This window comes from Pan troglodytes, chromosome 3 (assembly GCF_028858775.2).
Source record: "Pan troglodytes isolate AG18354 chromosome 3, NHGRI_mPanTro3-v2.0_pri, whole genome shotgun sequence".
Classification (NCBI taxonomy): domain Eukaryota; kingdom Metazoa; phylum Chordata; class Mammalia; order Primates; family Hominidae; genus Pan; species Pan troglodytes.
In genome coordinates, this window is record NC_072401.2 from 1,770,882 (window position 1) to 1,794,095 (window position 23,214).

A 23,214-nucleotide genomic window follows, 5' to 3' on the forward strand; every position below is an offset into this window, starting at 1 on the left:
CTGGGATTGTGGATGTTAGCCAATGCTCCCAGCCTATTCATAGTATTTTCTGGTTTTAGTAATTTGATTCTTCTCTCTTTTACTCCCCTTAGTCTAGCTAAAGATTTATCCATTTTGTTGATCTATTTAAAGAAACAACTTCTGGTTTTGTGTATTGTCCCCTCTGATTTTCCATTCTTTATTTTGTTAATTTCCACTGTCATCTTTATTATCTCCTTTGGGTTGCTTTGGGTTTTATTTTCTCTTCCTTTTCTTGTTTCTTAAGATGGAGAATTAGCTTACTGATTTGAAGTCTTTTTCACGCGGACATTTGTAGCCATGAATCTTTATCTCAGCATGGATTTACTACATCCCTTAAGTTCTGCTATATTGTGTTTTCCCTTTTTTAAATCCAAAAGTATATTCTGATTTTTCTGGTGATTTCTTCTTTTATCTCTTGGTTATTTAAGAGTTTGCTGTTTAATTTCCACATATATGTGAATTTCCCAAGTTTCCTTCTGTTATTGACTTTTCTTATTTTTGAGAGACAAGATCTCACTTTGTCTCCCAGGCTGGAGTGCAGTGCCGTGATCGCAGCTCACTGCAGCCTTGACCTCCCACCTCAGCCTCCTGAGTAGCTGAGACTACAGGCATGAGCCACCAAGCCTGGCTGAATTTTTAAAATTTTTGTTGTAGAGACAGGGTCCGACTATGTTGCCCAGGCTGTGTTGGAACTCCTGGGCTCAAGTGATCCTGCCACTTTTGCCTCCCAAAGTGCTGGGATTACAAGCATGAGCTACCATACCTGGCCTGTTACTGATTTCTTATTTCACTCCATTATGGCTAAAAAACATAGATTGTATGATTTCCTGTCTTTTATATGTATTGAGAGTTATTTTATTGGCATACCGTATTTTCTGTCCCAGAGTGTTGAAGAATATCTATCCTGCTCTTATTGGGTGGAGTGTTGTATAGATGCCTGTTGGGTCTGATTGGTTTGTAGTGTTGAATAGAAGCCTGTTGGGTCAGAGGTTGGTTTGTAGTGTTGTATAGATGCCTGTTGGGTCTGATTCGTTTGTAGAGTTGTATAGATGTGTGTTGGGTCTGATTGGTTTGTAGTGTTGCATAGAAGCCTGTTGGGTCAGAGGTTGGTTTGTAGTGTTGTATAGATGCCTGTTGGGTCTGATTGGTTTGTAGGGTTGTATAGATGCATGTTGGGTCTGATTGGTTTGTAGTGTTATATGGATGCCTGTTGGGTCTGATTGGTTTGTAGTGTTGTATAGATGCCTGTTGGGTCAGAGGTTGGTTTGTAGTGTTGTATAGATGCCTGTTGGGTCTGATTCGTTTGTAGAGTTGTATAGACGTGTGTTGGGTCTGATTGGTTTGTAGTGTTGCATGGATGCCTGTTGGGTCTGATTGGTTTCTAGTGTTGTATAGATGCCTGTTGGGTCAGAGGTTTGTTTGTAGTGTTGTATAGATGCCTGTTGGGTCAGAGGTTGGTGTGTGTGTTGTATAGATGCCTGTTGGGTCAGAGGTTGGTTTGTAGTGTTGTATAGAAGCCTGTTGGGTCTGATTGGTTTGTAGTGTTGTATAGAAGCCTGTTAGGTCTGATTGGTTTGTAGTCTGATTGTTTATGTCTTCTCTTCCCTTATTGATCTTCTGCCCAGTTGTATTGATATTGAATGTGAGGTATTGAATCCTTCAGTTTTGTCAGCTTTTGTTTCATAAATTTTGAAGCTCTGTTAAGTGCATCTGTATTTCTATTTCTTTCTGATGAACAGACCCTTTTATCATTATGACATGTCCTTCTTTGTCTTTAGTGAAAAAAAAATGTTGTCTTTAAGTCCCTTTTGTATGTTATTAGTATAGCCACTTAGCTCTTTTTTGATTATTGTTTGCATGGTATCTTTTTTCACCCTTTAACTTTCATTGTATCTCTGAATCTAAAGTGTGTTTCTTGTAAACAGCATATAGTGGGATTGTGTTTCTTATCTGTCCTGCTGGTCTCTGCCGTGAATCTAAAGTGTGTTTCTTGTAAACAGCATATAGTAGGATAGTGTTTCTCATCTGTCTTTCTGGTCTCTGCTCTGAATCAAAAGTGTGTTTCTTGTAGACAGCATATAGTGGGATCATGTTTTTCATCTGTCCTGCTGGTCTCTGCTGTTTGAGAGGGATGTTTAATCCATTTACATTCAGTGTGATTACTGAGAAAGTTGGATTTGTATCTGCCATTTCTAAATTTGTTTTCTATATTGTCTTTTTTGTCTTTCTTCCTTTATTTCTCCATTACTTTTTTGTGTTAAATGGACATTTAATTCTCTTGTAACATTGTAATTTCCTTGTCTGTTTTACTGGGTTTTTTAAAAAGTAACTTTCTTAGCAGCTGCTCTGAGTATTACAGTAACAACGTAAAACCAATCAAGTGTTCAGATGAACTTAATAATGTACAAAAACCTTCACTTCGAGTAGCTTTGTTTCCTCTCAGCTTCTTGGTGCTGTATTTGTCATATAAATGCTACCTTTTAGATTGTAAGTCCGTCAGCAGTCTTGTAATTATTGCTTTATGCAGTTGTCTTTTAAATCACATAGAAGAAGAAAAGATGTACAAACAGAAATGAGTTTCTGCTGTCTCTGTTGCTGGCTTTGCAGTTGTCTTTTTTGGTGCTCTTTGTATGGATTTGAGTGTGGTGTCTTGGACTTCAGCCTCAAGTATTTCTTGTAGGACAGATCTTCTAGCAATGAATTCTCTTTGTTTTTGTTTATCTGAGAATGTTGTAATTTCTCCTTCTCTTCTGAAGAATAATTGTGCTGGATATGGCTGACTTGGTTGGCCCTCTTTTTCTTTCAGTCCTCTGTAGATGTCATTCCACTGCCTCTGGCCTCTGTGGTTTCCATGGCGGGAGCACCGCACCGTGTCTCAGTCTCTTTTTAGCTTCTGACTGTTTGACTGTGGTGTGTCTAATTGTGGATCTTTCAGTGTGTCCTACCTGCAGTTCTTTGAGCTTCTTGGATATAGAGGTTAATATTTCTTGTAGTCTGATTGTTTACGTCTTCTCTTCACTTATTGATCTTCTGCCTAGTTATATTGATATTGAATGTGGGTATTGAATCCTTCGGTTTTGTCAGCTTCATGTTCAGCCAGTGACTGGACAGGAGACCCCTTTAAGTGCTTTGCACCAGTAACTCTCGCGGTTCTGCCGACATGCAGTTGATGTGCGGTGAGTGCGCCTTCAGTGCTCCATTGCGGTTCTGCAAATTTGGGAAATTTTAGGTTGTCGTTTCTCGAAATATTTTACGTCCATGTTCTCTTCCCCCGCTTGGACTCCAGCTACGTGTGTTGATGTGGAGCTGGGCACAGCCTTGGAGGCCTCCTTGACTTTCCTTTATTCTGGAATTTTTTCTTCTTCTCAGAATGGGTCATCTCAGTTGACCTATCTTCAAGGTCACAGATGCTTTTGCCAAACAAAACCTGATGTCAAGCTGCTCTAGTGAATTTTTCATTTCAGTTATTGTACTTTTCTACTCCAAACTTCCATTTGGCTCTCTCCTATAATTTCTGTATCTTTACTCATATTCTTTGTTTAGTGAAACATTCTCATACTTTAATTCTGTAGACACAGTTTCCTTTAGTTATTTGAACATATGTGTAGAAGCTGATTTAAAGTACTTGTCTAAGCCGGGCGTGGTGGCATGCACCTGTAATCCCAGCTACTTGGGAGGCAGAGGCAGGAGAATTGCTTGAACCCGGGAGGCGGAGGTTGCAGTGAGCCAGGATCGAGCCATTGTACTCCAGCCTGGGCCACAGAGCGAGACGCTTTCAAAACTAGATAGATAGATAGATAGATAGATAGATAGATAGATAGATAGATAGATTAGATAGATTAGATAGATAGATAGGATAAGATAAGATAGATAGGTGACTTGTCTACTAAGTTCAACATCAGGGCTTATTCAGGGGAACTTCCTATTGATGACCTTTTTTCCCATGTCAGAGCCAAGGAAATAACATACTCTTTCTTTGTGGTCTCATATATATGTATTTTTTGAAGACTGGACACTTTAATAATGTGCTGTGCAACTCTGGAAATCAGATACCCTCTCCACGAGTTTATTGTTGTTCTGTTGCTGTTACCTTTTGTTTAGTGTGTGTTCTGGACTAATTTGAAGTGTCCATCTCATCAGCTTCATGTTCAGCCAGTGACTGGACAGAGGACCCCTTTAAGTGCTTTGCACCAGTAACTCTCACGGTTCTGCCGACATGCAGTTGATGCGTGGTGAGTGTGCCTTCAGCGCTCCATCACGGTTCTGCCGACACGCAGTTGATGCGTGGTGTGTGTGCCTTCAGCGCTCCATCGCGGTTCTGCTGACATGCAGTTGATGCGTGGTGTGTGTGCCTTCAGCGCTCCATCGCGGTTCTGCCGACACGCAGTTGATGTGTGGTCAGTGCTCCAGCAGGCAGCTGCCAACTGTGCCTTTGCCTTCACTTCTTGCACGTAGCCACAAAGCCAGCCAGAGGTGAGGGCCAGGGCAGCTCAGGTTCCTCTCGGGCACGCACACAGCTCTGTGCCTGTGTGGGCACAGCCTTCCATGCCTCCAGGAGTGTGGCAGAGCTTCTCAGCGGCCACTGTGGACATCTCGTTCCTCAGATCTTCCTTTCATGAGTTATGTAGTTGAATTATCAATCTTTCTTGTCTTCTAAGTTTTGTGTTCTAGTTAGAATGCTCTTCCCCCTTAAAGATTATATTTGAAATGTTTTCCGTGTTTTCTTCTAGTACTTTTATGGGTTTCATTTTCATATTGAAATCATTGATCTACTTCTAGTTTTTGATACAAAATGTGAGCCAGGAAACCCAGTTTTTAAATTTCAAATAGCTGTCCAGGTGTCCCTGCAACTCTTATGCATGAGCCCTCGCTTTGTGCCGATGTGGAGTGCCCGCCTGCTCACATGTGCCGATGTGGAGTGCCCGCCTGCTCACATGTGCCGATGTGGAGTGCCCGCCTGCTCACACACGTGCCCATGTGGAGTGCCGCCTGCTCACACACATGTCCATGTGGAGCGCCCGCCTGCTCACACGTGCCGATGTGGAGCGCCCGCCTGCTCACACGTGCCGATGTGGAGCGCCCGCCTGCTCACACGTGCCCATGTGGAGCGCCCGCCTGCTCACACGTGCCCATGTGGAGCGCCCGCCTGCTCACACACGTGTCCATGTGGAGCGCCCGCCTGCTCACACGTGCCGATGTGGAGCGCCCGCCTGCTCACACGTGTCCATGTGGAGCGCCCGCCTGCTCACACACGTGCCCATGTGGAGCGCCCGCCTGCTCACATGTGCCGATGTGGAGTGCCCGCCTGCTCTCACACGTGCCGATGTGGAGTGCCCGCCTGCTCTCACACGTGTCCATGTGGAGCGCCCGCCTGCTCACACACGTGTCCATGTGGAGCGCCCGCCTGCTCACACACGTGCCCATGTGGAGCGCCCGCCTGCTCACATGTGCCGATGTGGAGTGCCCACATGCTCACATGTGCCGATGTGGAGCGCCCGCCTGCTCACACACGTCCATGTGGAGCGCCCGCCTGCTCACACACGTGCCCATGTGGAGCGCCCGCCTGCTCACACGTGCCCATGTGGAGTGCCCGCCTGCTCACACGTGCCCATGTGGAGTGCCCGCCTGCTCACACACATGCCGACATGGAGTGCCCGCCTGCTCACACATGCCGACGTGGAGTGCCTGCCTGCTCACATGCCCATGTAGAGTGCCCGCCGGATCACACGTGCCATTGTGGCATGCCCGCCTGCTCACACACATGCCGATGTGGAGTGCCCGCCTGCTCACACGTGCCAATGTGGAGTGCCCGCCTGCTCACACGTGCCCATGTGGAGTGCCCGCCTGCTCACACGTGCCCATGTGGAGTGCCCGCCTGCTCACACACGTGCCCATGTGGAGTGCCCGCCTGCTCACACAAAGCTCTGGCATGGTGGCTCTGTAGGTTTCCTGTCCTGCCGGCCGAGTCAGATGCTGTTACCGTACATTCTACTCATGGTGGCTTTTTAATACGTTTTTATGTCAAGGATCCCTTTTATATTTCTCTGTACCTCGAGATAACGTGGGAATATTAGGGATGAGATGGAAGAGGAGAGGGTGTTTTTGTAAAATTGAATTCAGGACTGATTTGTTAGCCTGGTGCTTTTCGTATTAGACCTTTTAATGAATTTTCATGGATGCTGATTAAAAGACAAACCTGTGACTCAGTGTTTGTGACCAAGTGAGGGGCCCTGTGGGGTGGGGGTGCTGGGCTGGCCCTTCTGGCTGGTGGGGTGAGGGGGTGGGGCCTGTGCACCTGGGAGCAGCTCCAGCACTGCAGGCTTAGGGCACTGTCAGTGACCTGGCACTAAGGGGGTGCTGGGGGTGGGCCCTCCTTTTCTCAGATCCCCTCAGCAAACACCTTCCACCCACACTTGCCACAAAGTGGTTTGGGTCCCCATGAGCCAGGCAGATGGAGGAGGGGGAGGAGTCTGGGGCGGTCTGGCCTGCAGATGCACGTAGGGGCTACTGGTACGGCTCACAGTGGGAGGGGGCCCGTGCCAGCTGGTCCAGCATGCTGCTGCCCTCATCCAGGGCAGACTGGCTGAGATTGGCCCAGAGAGCAGCAGGGGGTGAGTGCGAGGAGTGACCAAGGGAGGACTGGTGGGCATGGGTCACAGCCCCAGCGCTAGGGTGGATGGGTCACCATGGAAAGTGGTGTCAGGGTTAGCAACACAGAACCAGAAACTCCGAATAAGAGTGGCTCGTAGACAGAAGGGTTTGTGTCCTATTGAATCAGGGTCCAAGGGTAGGCGCCCCCAAGCACCTTCCAGTTCCTGGCTCAGTATCAGAGCACGTGGCCTCCAGCCCCAAGGCTACCTCATGGCCCAAGGTGGCTGCTGGGGCTCCAGCCATCACCAGGTCTGCAGAAGGAAGGAGGAGGGCTTTGCCTCCCCTCTGAGCTGATTCCCATAAGGAGCCTTCTCAGTCCCCTACGCCCCCCACACACTGTTCATGTCAACTTGGCCAGAACCTAGTCACAGGCAGCACCGAGCTGCCTGCTGCCCCAGAGGAAGGACATGTGGAGCTCAGCTCATCTGAGATGAGCGCTCAGCCACAGCCTCCCAGGGAAAGAGAGAAGGCGTCTGCACCAGCAGAGCTGTCTCCAAAGGGGACCACCCTGCAGGGCAGTCGGGAGGAGGTGGGACGTGGACATCCCCAGGTTGTCACCCATGAGCAAGGTCCCCGCCCAGTGGATGAGATGCCCCCACCCCACGGGCCTCTGTGGACGAAAAGGTGACCTTGGGATGGGGGAGGGGCAACAGTGCCAGAGGCAGGTGGGGGCCGCAGTGGTCATGGGGGCAGGGATGGGGCTCAGCCCTGCCTCCTCCCTCAGGTGCGGTCCTGCAGCCCTGCCTGGCCGCCCACCCCTGCCCCTTCCTCCCTGCGCTCACCTCCCTCTGCTGCCGAGCTATTCGTCCAGCCTCACCTCCCCCCCTCCCAGCTGATGCTGTGCACAGCTGGCCAGAAGAGACCAGGAGTGAGGGGGCACTCAGTCACCAGGGAAGAAATGGGGGACCAAGGTGGCGGCCATCACAGGCAGGACACTGGGTGTGGGGAGGCCTGAGCACCGCAGGGAGGTCCTAGGGATGGGGGGACAACGTGGGGGTGGCCGGGGGGGATGTTGGATACAGGGTGTTTTCAGGCATCTGGATGTGGGGAGATCAGGTTGGATGCAGGGTGTTTTCGGGCATCTGGATGTGGGTAGATCAGGTTGGATGCCGGGTGTTTTCGGGCATCTGGATGTGGGGAGATCAGGTTGGATGCAGGGTGTTTTCAGGCATCTGGATATGGGTAGATTAGGTTGGATGTGGGGAGGGTGCTTGGTGCCTGGGGTTTGCTCTGAGGCTGTGGGGCTGGCTTGGTCTGGGAGGAGCTTGGTCTGACTTTGTGGTGCCTGGAGGGCCCCTGGCCCCAGGGGGGACATCGTGGGGCAAGGACAGGGCGAGGCACACCATTACCAGGACACCGCGGGGCAAGGACAGGGAGAAGCACACCATTGCCAGGACATCGCGGGGCAAGGACAGGGCCAGGCACACCATTGCCATGGCAGGAAGGCAAGTGGAGCATGAGGGTTCCCCAAGCCCAGGCCACCCAGGACTCAGAGCAGGAGGAACCAGCCACCAAGTGAGCAGGGCGCTGAGGAGGCCACGCCAGGATGGGGCAGCCAAGGGCCCGAGTGATGGCGAGAGCCTCCTTAGGGGTGGAGAAATGAGGAGGAAGTGTAGACAGCAGGTGTAGACGGCTCTTTCGATACTTTGGCTGGAGGCTGGGAGGAAAGGGGGAGAGCTGGAGGCCACACGGGGTCCAGGGAGGGTTATGCCTAAGCCGGGAGACACTAGACGCATCTGAAGCCCAGCAGGGGCTGTCTCCCCTGGCAGGATGCAGGCAGGTGACAAGATCCTATGGCTGGAAGATGGGCTTGGACCTGTGGCCAACACAGGGTGGGGTTATGGAGACGGTACACCAGACACCTTAGGGTGTAGGAGCTGGGTGCCCACCAAGGTCGAGGCCCTGGGCTTCGGAAAAGACCAGGCGGGCTGAGGGTGACTTTCTTCAGAAGCCCAGCTGCCTGGGGCTGGGGGTGTGGGCAGGTGGGCATGGGGGTGGGGAGCACAGGGGGGCTCAGCAGGGGCAGCCGGTGGCCCCAATCCGTCCTCCCCTTTCACTAGGAGTGAGATGCCCGGGGGGAGACTGCACTTCCCAGCCTCCCTTGGCTAAGAGAGGGCCCGTGACCCAGCTCTGGCCAATGGAACATGAGCAGCTGTGTTGTGTGGGCTTCCGGGAAAGCTCCTTAAAAGAGAGGGGTGTTGCTGGCCACTCCCTTTCTTCCTGTTTGCAGCCGGGGGTGAGGATGTGGTGGCTGGAGCCTCAGTTTCCACTGGGGTCTGTGAGGCTGAGGCCTGCCCAGGCCTGATGCAGCACAGAGAGCCAGGAGCTGGGTCTCCAAGGACTCAGTGAAGGTCTCAAAACTGCCCAGGGCTGCCATGGCCAGAATTCCCTCACAAAGAGAAAGTAAACAGTCTCATTTCAACTCTCTTCATTCAGGTTTTCTCTTACACGCAGCCAAACCCAGGCCTGACCCACACAGCAATGGACCACAGCACCATCGGCTGGTGGGGGTGGGGAGGTAGCCTCAATGGGAGGCCCCTTACCGTCTGGGCTCAGCGGTCTCTGGGCAGGAGACGGGAGCCCAGGGCGTGAGAGCAAACGCTGCCCTTGTCTGGGCTCATGCTCGCTTGACAGGAGGCCCCTTCTGTGCCTGGCTTTGCAGCAATGACATGCATGTGGTTCTGGGAACTTGGGGCAGGTGTGGTCCAGGGCAGGATGGGTCCTGAGCCCTAGGAGGAGGGTCCATGGAAGAGTGCCCTCAGATCCTGGGGTTGAGACCTTCCCTCACGGCCCTGACACCAAAGTGGGGGACACGTCGAGACCCCTAACAAGGCTCCCGCTCACCTCTGCCTGCAGCACAGGCCCAGGGAGCTGAAACTGAGTCAGGCACAGGCAGCCTAGACTGGAAATGGCGGGCAGGGGAGGCCCGAACCTGGTGGAAATGGGGGTGGTGGGGCAGCCCGAGGGCTCCCTGGGAGGCAGGCAAGGGAATGGCACCCCAACTCTCCCAGGGAGACTGGGGGCCTGGGGACCCAGTAGGAGTGTGGGCTAAAAAGTGGAGGCTCCTCCAGGAGGGAGCAGGGCACCCGCTGGCACCACAGCTGGCACTGCCCCCAGCAAGCCCCATGACCGCCGGGCCTCAGTTTCCCACATGTGACTCTCAGCAAAGCACAGTGGGAGGCTCAGGTGGCTTTGCACGCAGTCCGACTCTGACGAGGGTCCGCTGCAGAGCGACTGTGAATCAGAGACTGGAGGAAATGCCCCCCATGCCTGCAGCATGAGGCTGTGGGCTGTCCAGGGAGCTTAGAGAAGGGGTGGTGCAAGGAGGGGGGTATTGCTTCCCAGACCTCACAGCCCCCGGCTCATACCCTCCATCCCATCCTGCAGCCCAGGGGCACTGCTAGAGGGCCCTCCGGTGTGGCTCTGTGTTTCTGGCTGAGCCTTGAGGGGAGGAGACAGAGGAGGCCAGGGTGGGGGCATGTGGAAGCTGGAGGGACGGGGAGCCAGGATCTAAGCTCCATGGGAGGGCTGCACACAGCGGTCCGGCCCGGCTCTGAGTGGGTCTGAATCTGGCCTGCACCGTCGCAGCCACCTTCTATCATCTCCCTGTGGGGCTGTGAGCTCCTGGAATGTTCCAGCAAGCTCAGCAAAGGGGAAGGCCCTTGCAGCACAGACCTGGGTTCCTCCTGGCCACGCGGCAGCTGCTTTCCCACTCAGCAGCCCCAGTGCCCAGCTTAGGCCAAGCCCGCTGCACTGGCTTCAGCTGTGAGTCGACCCTCTGGCTACACTTGGCCACCTGCAGGTGGCTCGCCTTCCCTCATGGACCCCCACCGAGCGAGCCTGAGCTCTGCCAGCGGAGGGAGGAGGGAGAGGCTGCCCTGCCCCCGGGCTGGTGAGCCTCAGGACGCTTGCTGCAGGCAGGTGACTTCACCTATGCAGACCCAGAAAGGGAGCAGAGAGCAACTGGGAGTCAGGCCGGCCCTTGGCTGGAGGAACCAAGGCCTGCCTGGGGCCTGGGGTGTGGGGGCAGCAAACACACAGGGTGATCCCAGCCGCCCCTGCGCACCCCTCCCCCCAACCTGCCTGATGGCCGGCGCTGCTCTGGGCCTGCTCTCTGTCCACAGGTGCTGGCCAGGCCAGTGGGCAGCAGTGTCTCCCATCTTGCCTGTGGCACTGGGTATTCACTGCCGCCACCTGCCCCCAGCCCTCCCCCAGTGGTTGCTGTCATGTTGACAGCCCAGAGATGAGCTCAGCCCACTTACGGAAAATGGACAGGACACCAGGAGACGGCCCAGTCAGGGCACAGCCGCCAGGCAGAGCCAAGCTCCCTCTGTGAGGCAGGACTCAGGACTCCCGCCAGTGGCAGAAGAGGGGCAGCACCTGCCCGGCTGTGGCCAGTGTCTCATGCCGCCTCCCCACCCTTTCTGGGGCTCGGAACCCTCCTCCCGTCGCCCTTCCCCGCTTCCAAGCACCAGCTTTTGCATCTACACTGCCGCCCAGCCCAAGCGCCTCTGCCTCTCACCTCCCTGAGCCCAGCTCAGGCGAACACCAAACCCACAGGGCTCCGAGAGCCTGTGAGGAGATGTAGGGACTGTTTCCAGCGTCGTTGGAGGAGAGGTGGCAGCTCCAAGAGGGAGCACTCGACCCGACTTTTGGGGGCCGGGGTCTGAATGGGCTGGGACGCTCTTGGGCAGGTAGCTGAGCCCAGGCAGCCCCTTCTCCCCGGGGAAAACAGGCAGGCGCTTCTTCCTCCAGGCAGCAGCCGAAGCTGACACCGCCCCCAAGCTGACACGCCTAGCCCGGTGCTCCCTTGCGGGGCTGTGGGGCAGGGGAGTGGGACCGGAGCAGGCTGCAGGGGTGGGGAGCAGGAGGCGGAAAATGCTGCGCCCCCTGCCGCGGCCCCACCAGCTCCATGGCTAAGAGGAGAGGCGAAGAGGAAGCAGCTGGTCACTTTCCGAGACCTGTGATCTTTTTTGGGACGGGGAGGGGGCGGTCAGGGAGGTGACGCTGGGACCTGAGCCTCAGCCAGCTTGGCGGGTGAGCCCCTGCGCTCGGCCCCTGCGCCCACGACGACGGGCAGGCACCAGCAGAGTGGCCTGAATTCCGGCCGGGGGACGCCAGGCCGGTGGGAAAACGGGCTGGAGTCCCGCTCAAGGCCAACACCCGAGGAGCCTTGGTCCCCACCGGAGAGGATTCGTGGGTGGGCCCGGCCGGGCGGAGGGCGGCGCGGGAGCCTGGGAGACGGGGGCGCGGCCGCCTGCGGTTTATTGATTGAGTGAAGTTCTGCAAAGTGCTTCGCAGCGGGCCGAGCCCGCGGGAGCCGCCTGCCCGGCCCCGACGCGCATGGTCATTTATAAATTTAAAACTCTTCCGTAGCAACCGGTTATGTACAGAGTCAACGACTGGAATCGTAGAAAACAGCCGGGCCCGGCGGCGGCCTCGGGGGCGGAGCGGCACGGGGCTCAGAGGTGCGGCGCGTAGAAGGCGGGCGCCCCGTAGGTCTGCGAGCCCAGCACGAAGGGCGAGAGCACCGCCGGGCTCGACAGGAACGGCAGCTGCGCGGCGCACACCAGGCCTCCGGGGCCGTGCGCCGGGTACCCGGCCGGGCCGTGCATGCCGAGCGGGGCGCCCATGGGCGGCGAGGGGCTGAGCGGGCTGAGGCCGCCGGGCAGCCCCGTGCCAGGCCCGGCCCCCGGTCCCGGTCCGCCGCCGCCGCCGGTCGGAGCGCTGGTGTCGGCGCCCGGGTTCTGCTTCTTCCACTTGGTTCGGCGGTTCTGGAACCAGATCTTCACCTGCGTCTCGGTGAGGCTGAGCGACAGCGCCAGGTTGAGGCGCTCGCACACCGACAGGTAGCGCGTGGCCTTGAACTTGTTCTCCAGCGCCACGAGCTGCTCGTAGGTGAAGGCGGTGCGCGCTCGCCGCGGCTTCCCGGATTTGGAGTCGGACCCCGTGCGCTTCCGCTTGGGCTTCGCCGCCGTCGCCGTGCCCTGCGGGGTGGTCCCCGCGCCCCCCGGCGCCCCTGCACCTCCCGGTGGGCCCGGGGCAACGGGCGAGTTCTCGCGGGGTCCGGGGGCCGCTGCCTCGTCGACGGTGGCTCCGGGGGACGCGTCGGTCTCAGCCGCGCCCTGGCAACCCGACCCGCGGGCCCCGAGGCCGCCGCCGCCTCCCCGCGCCTCCTCCGCGCCTCGCGCCGCCTCCGTCTCGGGCGCTTCGTCCTCGTCGTCGTCCTCGTCGTCGGGAACCTCGTCCCCGCTGGGGCTGTGGCCGCCGCCGCCGCTGCTGTAGCCGTTGGTGTCGTTGGTCTCGGCCTCCCCTGCCTTGAAGGGGTCGCCGGCATCTGCGGGCGGGAGGGACAAGGGCAGGACAGGGCAGTTAGGACCGGCCCGTTCCCGGATCCCGCCCTCCGCGCGCCCCGCTTCCTCCCCCAGGGTTCCCTCCCGCCCCCTGCTCAGCTCCTCCTGCTTCTTCACCCGCCTCCTCTCTCTTTCCTTCGCTCTGTCGTTTCCCTCCCCTCGGCCTGTCCTTCCCTCCCGCCGCCCGCGTCTCCTCTCGGTCCCTTGCTTGTTTCTTTCTATGGGGAGGGTCCCCCTCGCCCCGCGCTGCCCGTTCTCGCGGCGCCGGGCGTTTTTGCCTGAGCGGGGCTGGACGGGTGCTGCGGGCCGGGCCCGGCTGCGGAGATGACAGCGGAGTGGAAGCTCTGATCGATCCGCAGGGCTGATACAAACTTAATTAAACTCATTTTGTGTAATGTACAAACTAGTTAAGGCCATTTAATTTATTTCGGCGTATATTACCCCCCAATTACCGCCGGCGCAGGGCCAGCCAATTACCGGGCATTTAATAACAGGCACGGCGGTGGGGCCGGAGCCGGCCGAGAGAATGGGGCTTGGGGGACCCAAATCCTACGCCCTGGCCCCGACCCTACCTCAAGCCTCCAGGCCCTGAGCTTCGGTCGCGAGGGTCAGCCCCGGCTCCCCTGCCCGCGCCTCGGCCCCTGCGCAGAGTTGCCGCGGGTAGGGCCCTGCTCGGCCTCACCAGGAGGGCTGGGCGGGCGTGCAGGTCGGAGTGGCTCCCCGCGGCCTAAAGGCCCGGGTCGGCCGAGTCTGAACAGCAGCTCCGCATCCTCCAAGCAGAGGCCCTGAAGTGACTGCATTTTGAGTCTCTGAAATTTGGAAGAAAGCATCTCTCCCAGGCAGGGTCGTCTGTGCCCCGGCACTGGGGGCCTAAGTCAGGAGGAGTCGGGGCAGGTGCCCTCCACAGAGCTGCCCAGCGGCAGCCACGGCCTGCTCTCCCGCCAGGTCGGAACCGAAATCTCCGGTAAGAAATGACCAATCGCTCCTGTCAGATTCTTCCAGGGCGACTGGCCACCTGGCATGGAGGCCAGCAAGTGGTCTGAGTCCCCGCGACCCTCAGCAGGAGTAGGATCCGCCCCTAGACGACCGCGAGCGCCGTCCCAGCCCTGCCCCGGGTGCCTGGCCCAGATGACTCCCCGGCTGTACTATGCGCGCGCCTTCCCGGCTTCAGCGGGATCCCGGCCTTGCGCCCCATAGACTCCCCGCAGGTGGAGGCTCTGAGCGCAGCCGCCGCAGAGTCCGTAGGGTCCCCTCCACTCAGCCGGATTTGTTCGCCCTCCATCTCGGCCGACCCGGAAGAGGCCCCGCGCAGGTGCGGCCCGCAGCCTCCAGGCGCAGAGCCGGTGGCCGCGGCCCAGCCCGGTCCGCCCCGCGCTGTCCTCCCTGTGCTTCAGTAGGGCCGGAAAGTTGGAGGGAGGAGGAGGGGACACAAAAAGCAATCAGGAGCAGGTCGAATGCAATTCGCGATCAATAGCGGCCCCTAATAAGTGTAATAGGTTTTAATCGAGTAATTATCCGAATTTTGACCCTATAATTTAGATGTTCGGGGGGAGTTTGCAAGGTGCTTGAAAGAGATATGCACGCGCCGTAATGGGATATCGACCCGACCGGGGGCGCGGGCCGCCCCATTACCGGCCGCTTTCCGCCGCTAAGCACATTTCCCCTTAACTGTAATCGAAGGGATTTAATTGTTTTTCCAGAGATAACCAGCGTTTTGTCACAATTAGTCTGATTTGTCCAAAAAAAAAAAAAAAAGAGAGAGAGGGAGAAAGGAGGGAGGGAGGGAGGCCTCGGGCGGGCACAGTGGGGGCGGGGAGGTCACGGGCCAGCCACCGCGAGCGGCCCCTCGCCTCCTGCACCAACTACCCTTCTAGGCCGGAGACGCGCGGAGGCGAACCCTGGACCGGCCTCACAGCCCTGCAGCCCCTGGGCCTGACCCGGCTAAGCTTCTCCAGAGGAGCCTGGCGATGCAGGCCCTGCAGTCCGGGTCGGATGGAGGCCACGGGTGGGCTGGTGCGGACCCGGCGCTCAGCGAACTTTCCACGGAGCCTCGGCGTGGGCCAGACCCAACTCGCCACGGTGTCCCAGGGTCGTAAACGCATAGAAGCCTCCGGTCCCCCTGTCCCTGCGACCTGGTGCCGGGCGCATCCTACTCACTCGGCGGCTCAGCTCCGGCGGCTCCGACTCCCCCGGCGCCGGCGAGGGCGCGGCGCTCCAGCTCCTCCGCGCGTGGCGGGCGTCCCGAGGCGGCGGGTGCAGGGGCGCATGGGGCCGAAGCGCAAGGGGCGCACGCAGCGGGCGCCACTGGGCCCAGCAGCACGCAACGACGCCTCCTGCTGTTGAACTTGTTGGGGTCCAGGATGTCCAGTACCGAGAAGGAGGTGGGGCGCAGGGGCGCTGCGGGCCGGGCCGCTCCAGCCCCCTCGGGCGCCGCAGGCACAGTGTCGCTGGCCGCGAGCGGCGGGGCTCCAGCGCGGGGAAAGGCCGGCAGCTCGGCGCGCCCGTCCATAGCTTCCTGGGCAGCGGCGGCGGGAGCGGGCGGTGCGGGCCCCGAACCTGGCCGGGGAGGCGGCGGTAGCGCGGGAATGTCCCCAGGAGCCTCGGGGCCGCTAGCGCTCATGCCGGCCTCCCGCCGCTCCGGCGGCTCGGGCCCCGCCGCCTACTGGGCTCCCATCCCTGGCGGCCCCCGCACCTCCACACGACCCCGCGCAGGCGGCCGCTGCTCCGCTCGCTCTCGGCGCCGCGCCCTGCGCTTGGCCGGTGCTGCCTTCGCCGCCGCCTTAGGCGCCCGCGGCGCCCGGTCCGCGCATTTATGGCAGCCCCGCCGGAGGCGCCCACGCGCCCACACGCCGAACACACGTGCGCCCGCAGGCGGCCGCGGGGCTCCGCCGCCCTCGTTAGCGCGCGCGCCTAATTGGCTGCGAACGGTCCCGGGCCGAGGAGGCGGGCCCCGCACAGGACACACGGACGGAGCCGCCGGGCCGGACGAACAGACACGCAGCCCGGAGTCCAGAGCGGTCCGCAGGCGGCTGTGGTGGTCAGCGGCGCGTCGCTGCGCCTCCGCTCGTCCGGAAACGGCGCGCCAGCCTCTTTGGCTAAGGGGGAGGAGACAGCCCCGGCTTTTAAATAATTGCGGGATCAATCTGCGGCGGGGCCGCAGCGACCCCAGGGCGCGCGGGCCAGCGAGCGCCAAGAGTTGGCTGGGACATCCCGGCGCAGGATGCGGTGACTGGCCCGGCCTCTCCTCCGGGCCCCCAGCGCGCAGGGCCCTGAGCTCCGAAGGCTCCCACAGCTCTGGCGCCCCTCGGCAGTTGGGGTGGGGATGGGGGGAGAGGTTCTCACGCGCGATTCTCCGAGTTTCCGCCGGGTCTGCAGCCCCCTCCCGCGCGTTCCGTGGGTCTCGGTCCCGCCTCTCTCACTTGCTCCCGCTTGGGGTCTCCTTTTGCGTCTCCAGGGTCTCTCTTGCTCAGGGTCTGTGCCCCTCCATCCCTTCCCACGCCCGCCCCTTTCACGTCGTCAAATTAGGGCCCGACCTGGAGTCCCAGCAGAGGGGCGGAGCCGGCGGTCCCCGGGCCGCTCATTAGAAGTGGAATCGAAAATGAGAGACTGCTTGTCCCTCTTAACCCGCCCCCAAAAGGGGGACCGACAAATTGCACACACAGCAGGCGGCCTACATAAAATCGATCCTCTTCAAGTAAGGGGAAAATGTGTGTTTCTTCCAAAAAGAATACGACAAATGCCCCCTTCTCCACATCTGGATAAATAGGAAGCCCCGCGGCCTGAGTCTTTATTTGGGTACGTTTTATCTACAGCGGCGGTGTTTGCAGGACAGGGCCCTGCGGCCCGCGGCCCTCGGCCCTCGAGGATTGGGCCTGGCGTCCGGAGTCCCAGTGCGGGATCGTGGTAGCTCCCCGGCGGGTCGCTCGTCTCCCTCCTCCTCCTGCCCACGCAGCGAGCAGCCAGACGCATGTGGACCCTGGTGGGCGCCGGCAGTGGGAGCGCGCGCGCTTCTTCAGGGTGTGAGCGCGCGGGCGCGTGCACCGGCGGGTGTGCGCGCCGCCTTACGCTGCGGTCCCCGAAGCCTGTTCCGCGCGCAGGGAGGTCCTTTGCAATTACCGCGGGCAATGATCCTTTGGAAGCAGAAATTAAAAGTTGGGAGAAATAATGGTGGACCGATCGGCTGTAATTTGGGCCAAGCTCGGACACGCTGAGCCCCAGGGAGCCTGGAACTGGTTGGGCGGGGCGGGGGTGGGGCGCAGGCCTTCGCGTCCCTCTTCCCCTCCCCTTCCCCTCCCCGCCCTCCCCGCTGCTGGTCCATCCCGAGATTCTAATCAGGTCCACAGCACCGTGTCCTTCCTTGCCAGGACTTGATTATTCTTTATCTTTAACTTATAAATCACCTCTGGGGAAGGAGGGTGGGTAATCTCCCATCGCAGGGAGGCAATTATCTCCTTTGCCCCCACCTTGGTCTTCACTCTCTCCCCCCCCCCAGCTAAATTTGGATATAGAGGTGCACACGCCACTCACACACACACTCGTTCACAAGTGCGTAGCACACACAAGCACCCAGCATCCGTTCACGAGCATCCGTTCACGAGCACCCAGGCACACAAGCCCTGCAGAGCCCTCACAAACGCACTGGCATCCCTGCATCTCCCTCTTCCCCGCCAGCGCCAGCGCCAGCTCCGCGCTGGTGTTGGCTTCCTCTTTCACTGTTTCCCGAGGAGGGGCACACCAGACACTTTCCAGGTTGCTGTGCCCCCTCCCCAGGAGACCGCTGGGTGGCGGGCGAGTCCTGGGTGGGGGAGGGCCGGGCAGGTCTCAAGGGCATACCCCTGACCTGGCTGCCGGTCTCCCTGCAAGCACAACCCACTCAAAGCTTCCGTCTCTGCCACGGCCTGACCTCAGCCAAACATCTCCCACTAGTAGCCACAACACCCACCCCTGCCGGGTCCCAGACAGTTGGAACACCTGCGCGTGAGGAAGGGATGGGTAATGGGCACACAGCCCTCTTAGTACAACTTTCAAAACGAACACAATCACATGGAAAAGATGTTTTATACAACATAGATGCAGTATGTATGATGATTGTCGCTAAAACATAGTAAATATAACACATTTAATACGATAGGGAATAGCATAACGGAATTGCGTTATAATATACAATGATGACTCATTTCCCAGCAAACACGTGCACATCGAGCACTGCAGAATGTTCTCCCTGATGGGGGCGGGGGCTGGTCAGGGTTGAGTGCCACTTTGACGAAAGCACGTGGCTATCTGAAGTTTGTGGGCCCCAAGGTTCTCCTCGAGCCTTCCCTCCCCTCCTCTCTCTGCCCCACACCATCCTCGTGTGAGCCGCAGCGGGCAGGGTAATGAACTTCGAAGTTTTCAGTCAGGTTCAGAGGAGCAGGGGCCGGGTGGTGGAGCCTGAGGGGTCCCCCAGAGCTACACAGGGCACCTCCCGTCGCCTCCCCTGGGAAAGGCTCGGAGACGGCATCGCTGCATGCTCCCCTGCCCCACCCCTCCCCCATCTCTGAGGAACAACGTAAGCCACAGAGATGCAGGGCACCCCTCCTCCTCTCTCAGATCCCCAGAAACATACCTCCCCTCCCCGATCTCAACCTAGCATGTCTGGGGCTATAAAGACGTCCTTTCACTCCTAATCACAATTGATTGTCAATTAGACCCCCATTTGTGCAATCTCTGCCCATCTGCCATCTCGGGTTATCTCCAAGACACCAGCTTCACTTGCAGGGCCCCAGGTGGGCACTGACAGGTGAAATCAATGCCGGGGGTGGGCTGCCCCTGCCTGCCCAGTGCACAGGAAACATTCCCTCCATTGCAGAGCTCTCCCCCGCTGCAGGTCCAGGTGGGGTCACGATGGGCTTGGGTGTGGGCGTCGGCAGGAACACGCCTGGGACAGGAGCAGAAGTATGGGTGGTGGTAAAGGGTCTTAGAAGGGAGCCTGAGGAAAGGAGTGGGTGGGAGCTGAGACTTCGAGGATTTTCTCCCCAGCATTAGAGGTTTTTAAAGTTTGAGGGACAAGAGGAAGAGGGGGAGCCAGCCACCACTGCCACGAACTCAGCGTGGGTTTATGAGCCACCCCCCCGCCGCATTTTTTTCATCTGTCAATTGTAGGGGTTGAGTCCCATGCGAGCTTCCAGGTCCTGATACCCTCCCCTCATGGGGTGAATGATGACGACAAGGTCACAGCCTTTTACTTGGTGCATGGAGGGAGGTCCCTTCTCTCTTTGCTTGGAAAGCTTTAGCTGGATAGGCTGGAAAGGCAGCAGGGTCCCAGGGGCTCTAGGGTTGGGCAGTGGCATAATCACCTCCACTTTGTATAGTGTTTGCCTCGTGCGAAGTGCACTCCACCTCACACTTGGCCCCACAGCCTCGCTGTGCACCTCCCTGCATCTGCCGGACGGGGGCGGGGGGTGCGGGCGGAGGACAGGGAAGGAGGCTCCTGTGTCCCCTCCTCTCGCCCCTGCACACACTCGCGCCACGGCGACCCATGTTGATCACCGGAGTTTGGGAAGTCAGAGGGGAGCCCTCTGCTTTCAGGTCTGGGTTCCTTCTCTAAGATATGCCCACTTAGGGGCCTGTGACTCTTCAAGAAAGAGTGTACCACACTCGGGACACCAGAAGCGAGAGGGGACACAGGCTCTAACCTCGAGAGCTCGTCAGCTCTGGAGACCCGCGGCCCCAGCCTCGTGCGCCTCCGCACAGGGCAGCTTCAGCACTGCGAACAGCGCCAGCACCGCGGACAGCGCGCTCCCGCCACGCCCCCGGAGGCCACGGGCTCGGGCCGTGTTCAGCACCGCGGACAGCGCCAGCAACTCCGAGTGTCTCCTGGCCTCCAGCCCGCCGTCTCTGACCTCCCTGCCCCGCCCTCGACTCCTTCTCAAACTTTGGGATGCCCCAGGGGAGGAAGAGGGCGGCAGGCTGTGTGTGGAGTCTTGGCACGGCGTACATTACACAGCCCGATCAAAAGCCAGCCCGTTCACCTCGACCAAGCCAGCATCCACCAAAGGGCCAGAAGTTTACCAGGCCGTTCACCGCGTGTTCTTCCATTCTCCTACCTGCAAGCTGCGCGAGTTAAGGAGGGAAAGCACGTGGCACAGGGCCTGGCTTCTGGCGAGGAGCCCACCAGAGATGCAAAGGTGAGGCTGAAACCCTTTAAACTTAAAAACAAGAAGATACAAACAATTGGAACAACTGGGGACATGGGTGCTATGTGGAGGGCAGGATGCCTGGCTTCCCATCAGGGCTGCAGAGGCGGCCGCGGCTGGCTCCCTCTCCCGGGTGCTGCTGGTTGAACTTGGAGAGCACCCTGGCTCCTGAGGGTTTACCGACCACAGGGTCAGGCCGGGGCAGGGATTACCACCTTACAGATGCATAGCCTGAGGCCAGTGAGGACCCACGCTGTGCTCAGTGTCCCCAGCCGGTAAGTGGTAGGGTTTTTATGTGAACGCTGGGTTCCTTTCACACAGCGTTTTTCATGTGCAAAGTCATAGGTAGTCGTGTGACTGGTCTCTGAGAGAAAGCATCCAAGCCCAGAGGGGTCCTTACTCCTCAGGCTCTGTCCCTCCAGACTCTCTCTTATTGCCCCTGCCCTCTCTGGCCTCTGCCTGCCACTGGCTTACACTGCATGGGGCAGCAGCATGCCCAGGTTGGAGCCTGCCTGGGATGGCCACATTCCCTCCCTTGTCCCCAAGCTCCTGCTGGTACTCAGGGCTTGAAGCATAGGCATTCTCCTGTCTGTGGCTGCCACAGTCGTCTAGGGGTCTGTGTGGGAATCACCAGAGTCATGTTGCCTGGAGACACATGGTCAGGAGACCCCTCCTGAGTGGGGGTCTGGGGGTGCCTTGGCCGCCTGGCCTCTGCCTGCCACTGCCCCAGACTGGCTGCCTCCTGTCTGCTTTCCATCATTCTAAAATGTAAATTGAATAGTACTCCTCCCCTTCCAGAAGTGCCAGGGACCATGTCTAGGCTCTGCAGCCTGGTATCAGGGGCCATTCCTGGCTGGATCCTTCCAGCTATCCTGTATGCTCCCTAGGCCTGTACCCGGTACTCCATGCCCCTCCCTGTGCCTGGATGGCCGAGCCGCCATGTCCTCTCTGCTGGTGGTTACTCCGAGCCCCTCCCTGTGCCTGGATGGCCGAGCCGCCATGTCCTCTCTGCTGGTGGTTACTCTGAGCCCCTCCCTGTGCCTGGATGGCCGAGCTGCCATGTCCTCTCTGCTGGTGGTTACTCCGAGCCCCTCCCTGTGCCTGGATGGCCGAGCTGCCGTGTCCTCTCGGTGCCCTTAGCCACTCACTAGTGCACATGCATCATCCCTGCTCCCCTTGGTGGCAGCACCACCTGGAGGCCATCCTGATTTCCTCAAGTAAGGCAGGTGCCATCCTGTGCACCCGTCCAACCCAAGCTTTCACAGTTCTGCCTTAACACGTCACGTGACCTTTATCTGTTCACTGGCGGATCCCCCCCCCCCCCCCCCCCGCCCCCGTGCCCCCGAGACTGTAGAGGCAGGATGCAAAAGGCAAAAGCATTCTGGGATAGGGAAGAGTGAAGGGCCCAATGCTGGCAGGTGGGGCAGTGTTTCAGCCTGTGCACCCCACCTCCACCCTTTTAGTTGTCTGACATCCTGGTCCATCTGTCTAGTCCCTGGGCAGGGAAACGGCTCTGGCCACCTTGACTCTGTCCTCCACGAACAGTGTGGTCTGGCACTGATCCATTTTCTCCGTGTGGGCTGGTGGACCCCTGCTCTGGGCTGCTGTGTCATGGCTTAACTTGGAGGAACTTCCCTGGGCCCCCAGAAACACCTGGGAGCACACTACCCCTCCTCCATGGCTGAGCGGCTGGTGGGATTTACACCCCCGAGCTGCCCTCGGATCAGGCCACGGGGGACTTTACAGAGAGGTATTTTTGTCCAGTTCTGGCTCTGTCTTTCCTGGACTCCTTCTTGATATCCCTGCCTTTGGTAAGTCCCGGGCATCTGAACACATCTGAATCCCTGCCTCTGGCTCGGCTTTGTCTTCCCCAGAGGCGGTGCAGGAAGAGGATGGAAACAGAGACCTGGGGAGTCCCCTGCACAGGGGGAGTGGTCATCCCTGCCATGCTGTGGAGCTTGGCTCCAGCTCAAATCAGGAGCCAGGATGTGTGGTGTGCATTCACAGTAGGGCCCATCCTCCCTCATTGCAGCCCCATCCAACTGGGGAAGCGTTAATTGAATCAGCAATGTGACCCATGGGAGAATTTACCCACAATTCTCCTCCCTTTACCCTCTCCGCAATCCATGGCCTTCCTCTGGGGAACAAACACTTCCAGCCACGCTGAAGCTGGTCTTGGCCCATGACCCGCAGTGGGCAGGGTGGTGACGTGTGGGTTCTGAGCTCAGGCCATAAGGGCCCCCTGCCGGTTGGAGACCCCCTCCATGAGAACGTGCTGCAGGGAGCAATTACTCCCTCAGCCTGGGACTTGGAATGAAGGCGTGGAGCCAACTGGATCCAATGCGAAGCCTTCATCCTGATGAGCCCACCAAGGGCAGCCACACTGAGCCGACCACAGCCCCGAGCAGGAGACGGTGCCGCTTTGACCCTGTCTTCGGGGTTGTTACCCAGAGGCATTGTAGCAGAGACCACCCGCCTGGAAGAAGTGGTGTCCCTGGCCACTGCAGGCCGCTGAGTCTTGGGGTTGAGAAAACGTGACTTCAGCACCACCACCGTGCGTCTGCCTGGAGCCCACCCTCTTACCTGGCTCCCATCTCACCTGGCTCCTCTGCCTCAGTTTCTCCCTCTGTGACAGGGTTCCATGTGTTCACCTCTATCCTCCCCACCGTTACCCCAGACACGGGTGCCAGCGTTTCTTCCAGCACGCCGTGCCCCACGAGGAGCCCTCCCCCGTTATCACTCACGGGGCTCCTCGTGGCTCCTCTGACAGGGTGGGCACTGTGGTGGCCGTAAGGGGCAGGGATGAGCGCGCTCAGGGAGACCCCGCGGTTAAAGCAGCCTTTCAGGGAGGAGGGAGGCGGTGGATGCGGTCTGGGAGGGCTCCAGGCGTGAGAGGGCGGCCCTCGCCTGGCGCACGGGAGCAGGGAGCTTCCAGGGTGGGTGCGGGGAGGAAGGAGGAGTAAGGGGTTGAGAGGCCAGGTACACAGCAGGTGCTCAATAAACGAGTTCGGCAC

General features: G+C 58.8%; 2 protein-coding genes across 2 annotated transcripts; one reads left to right on the forward strand and one right to left on the reverse strand.

The window, feature by feature from the left end:
- The first annotated feature begins 5,014 nt into the window (after positions 1-5,014).
- On the forward strand, positions 5,015-6,221 carry LOC100613776 (putative protein CRIPAK). The gene is given in 3 exon segments (XM_024355940.3): positions 5,015-5,590; positions 5,593-5,652; positions 5,655-6,221. Coding segments are annotated over 3 exon segments (1,032 nt in total). The 5' UTR covers positions 5,015-5,059; the 3' UTR covers positions 6,096-6,221.
- Positions 6,222-11,928: 5,707 nt separating this feature from the next.
- On the reverse strand, positions 11,929-15,645 carry NKX1-1 (NK1 homeobox 1). The gene is made up of 2 exons (XM_016951080.3): positions 15,183-15,645; positions 11,929-13,009 (listed from the first exon to the last, which is right to left on the reverse strand). The coding sequence occupies exons 1-2, from the start codon at positions 15,643-15,645 to the stop codon at positions 12,135-12,137; spliced, it is 1,338 nt and encodes a 445-aa protein (XP_016806569.2). The 3' UTR covers positions 11,929-12,134.
- Positions 15,646-23,214: the final 7,569 nt, after the last annotated feature.

Coding starts and splice junctions, on each gene's coding strand:
- NKX1-1 (XM_016951080.3), bottom strand. CDS start 15,645: ATGAGCGCTAGCGGCCCCGAGGCTCCTGGGGACATTCCCGCGCTACCG. Junction 13,010..15,182: donor CGCCGGAGCTGAGCCGCCGA/GTGAGTAGGATG, acceptor TCCCGCCCGCAG/ATGCCGGCGACCCCTTCAAG.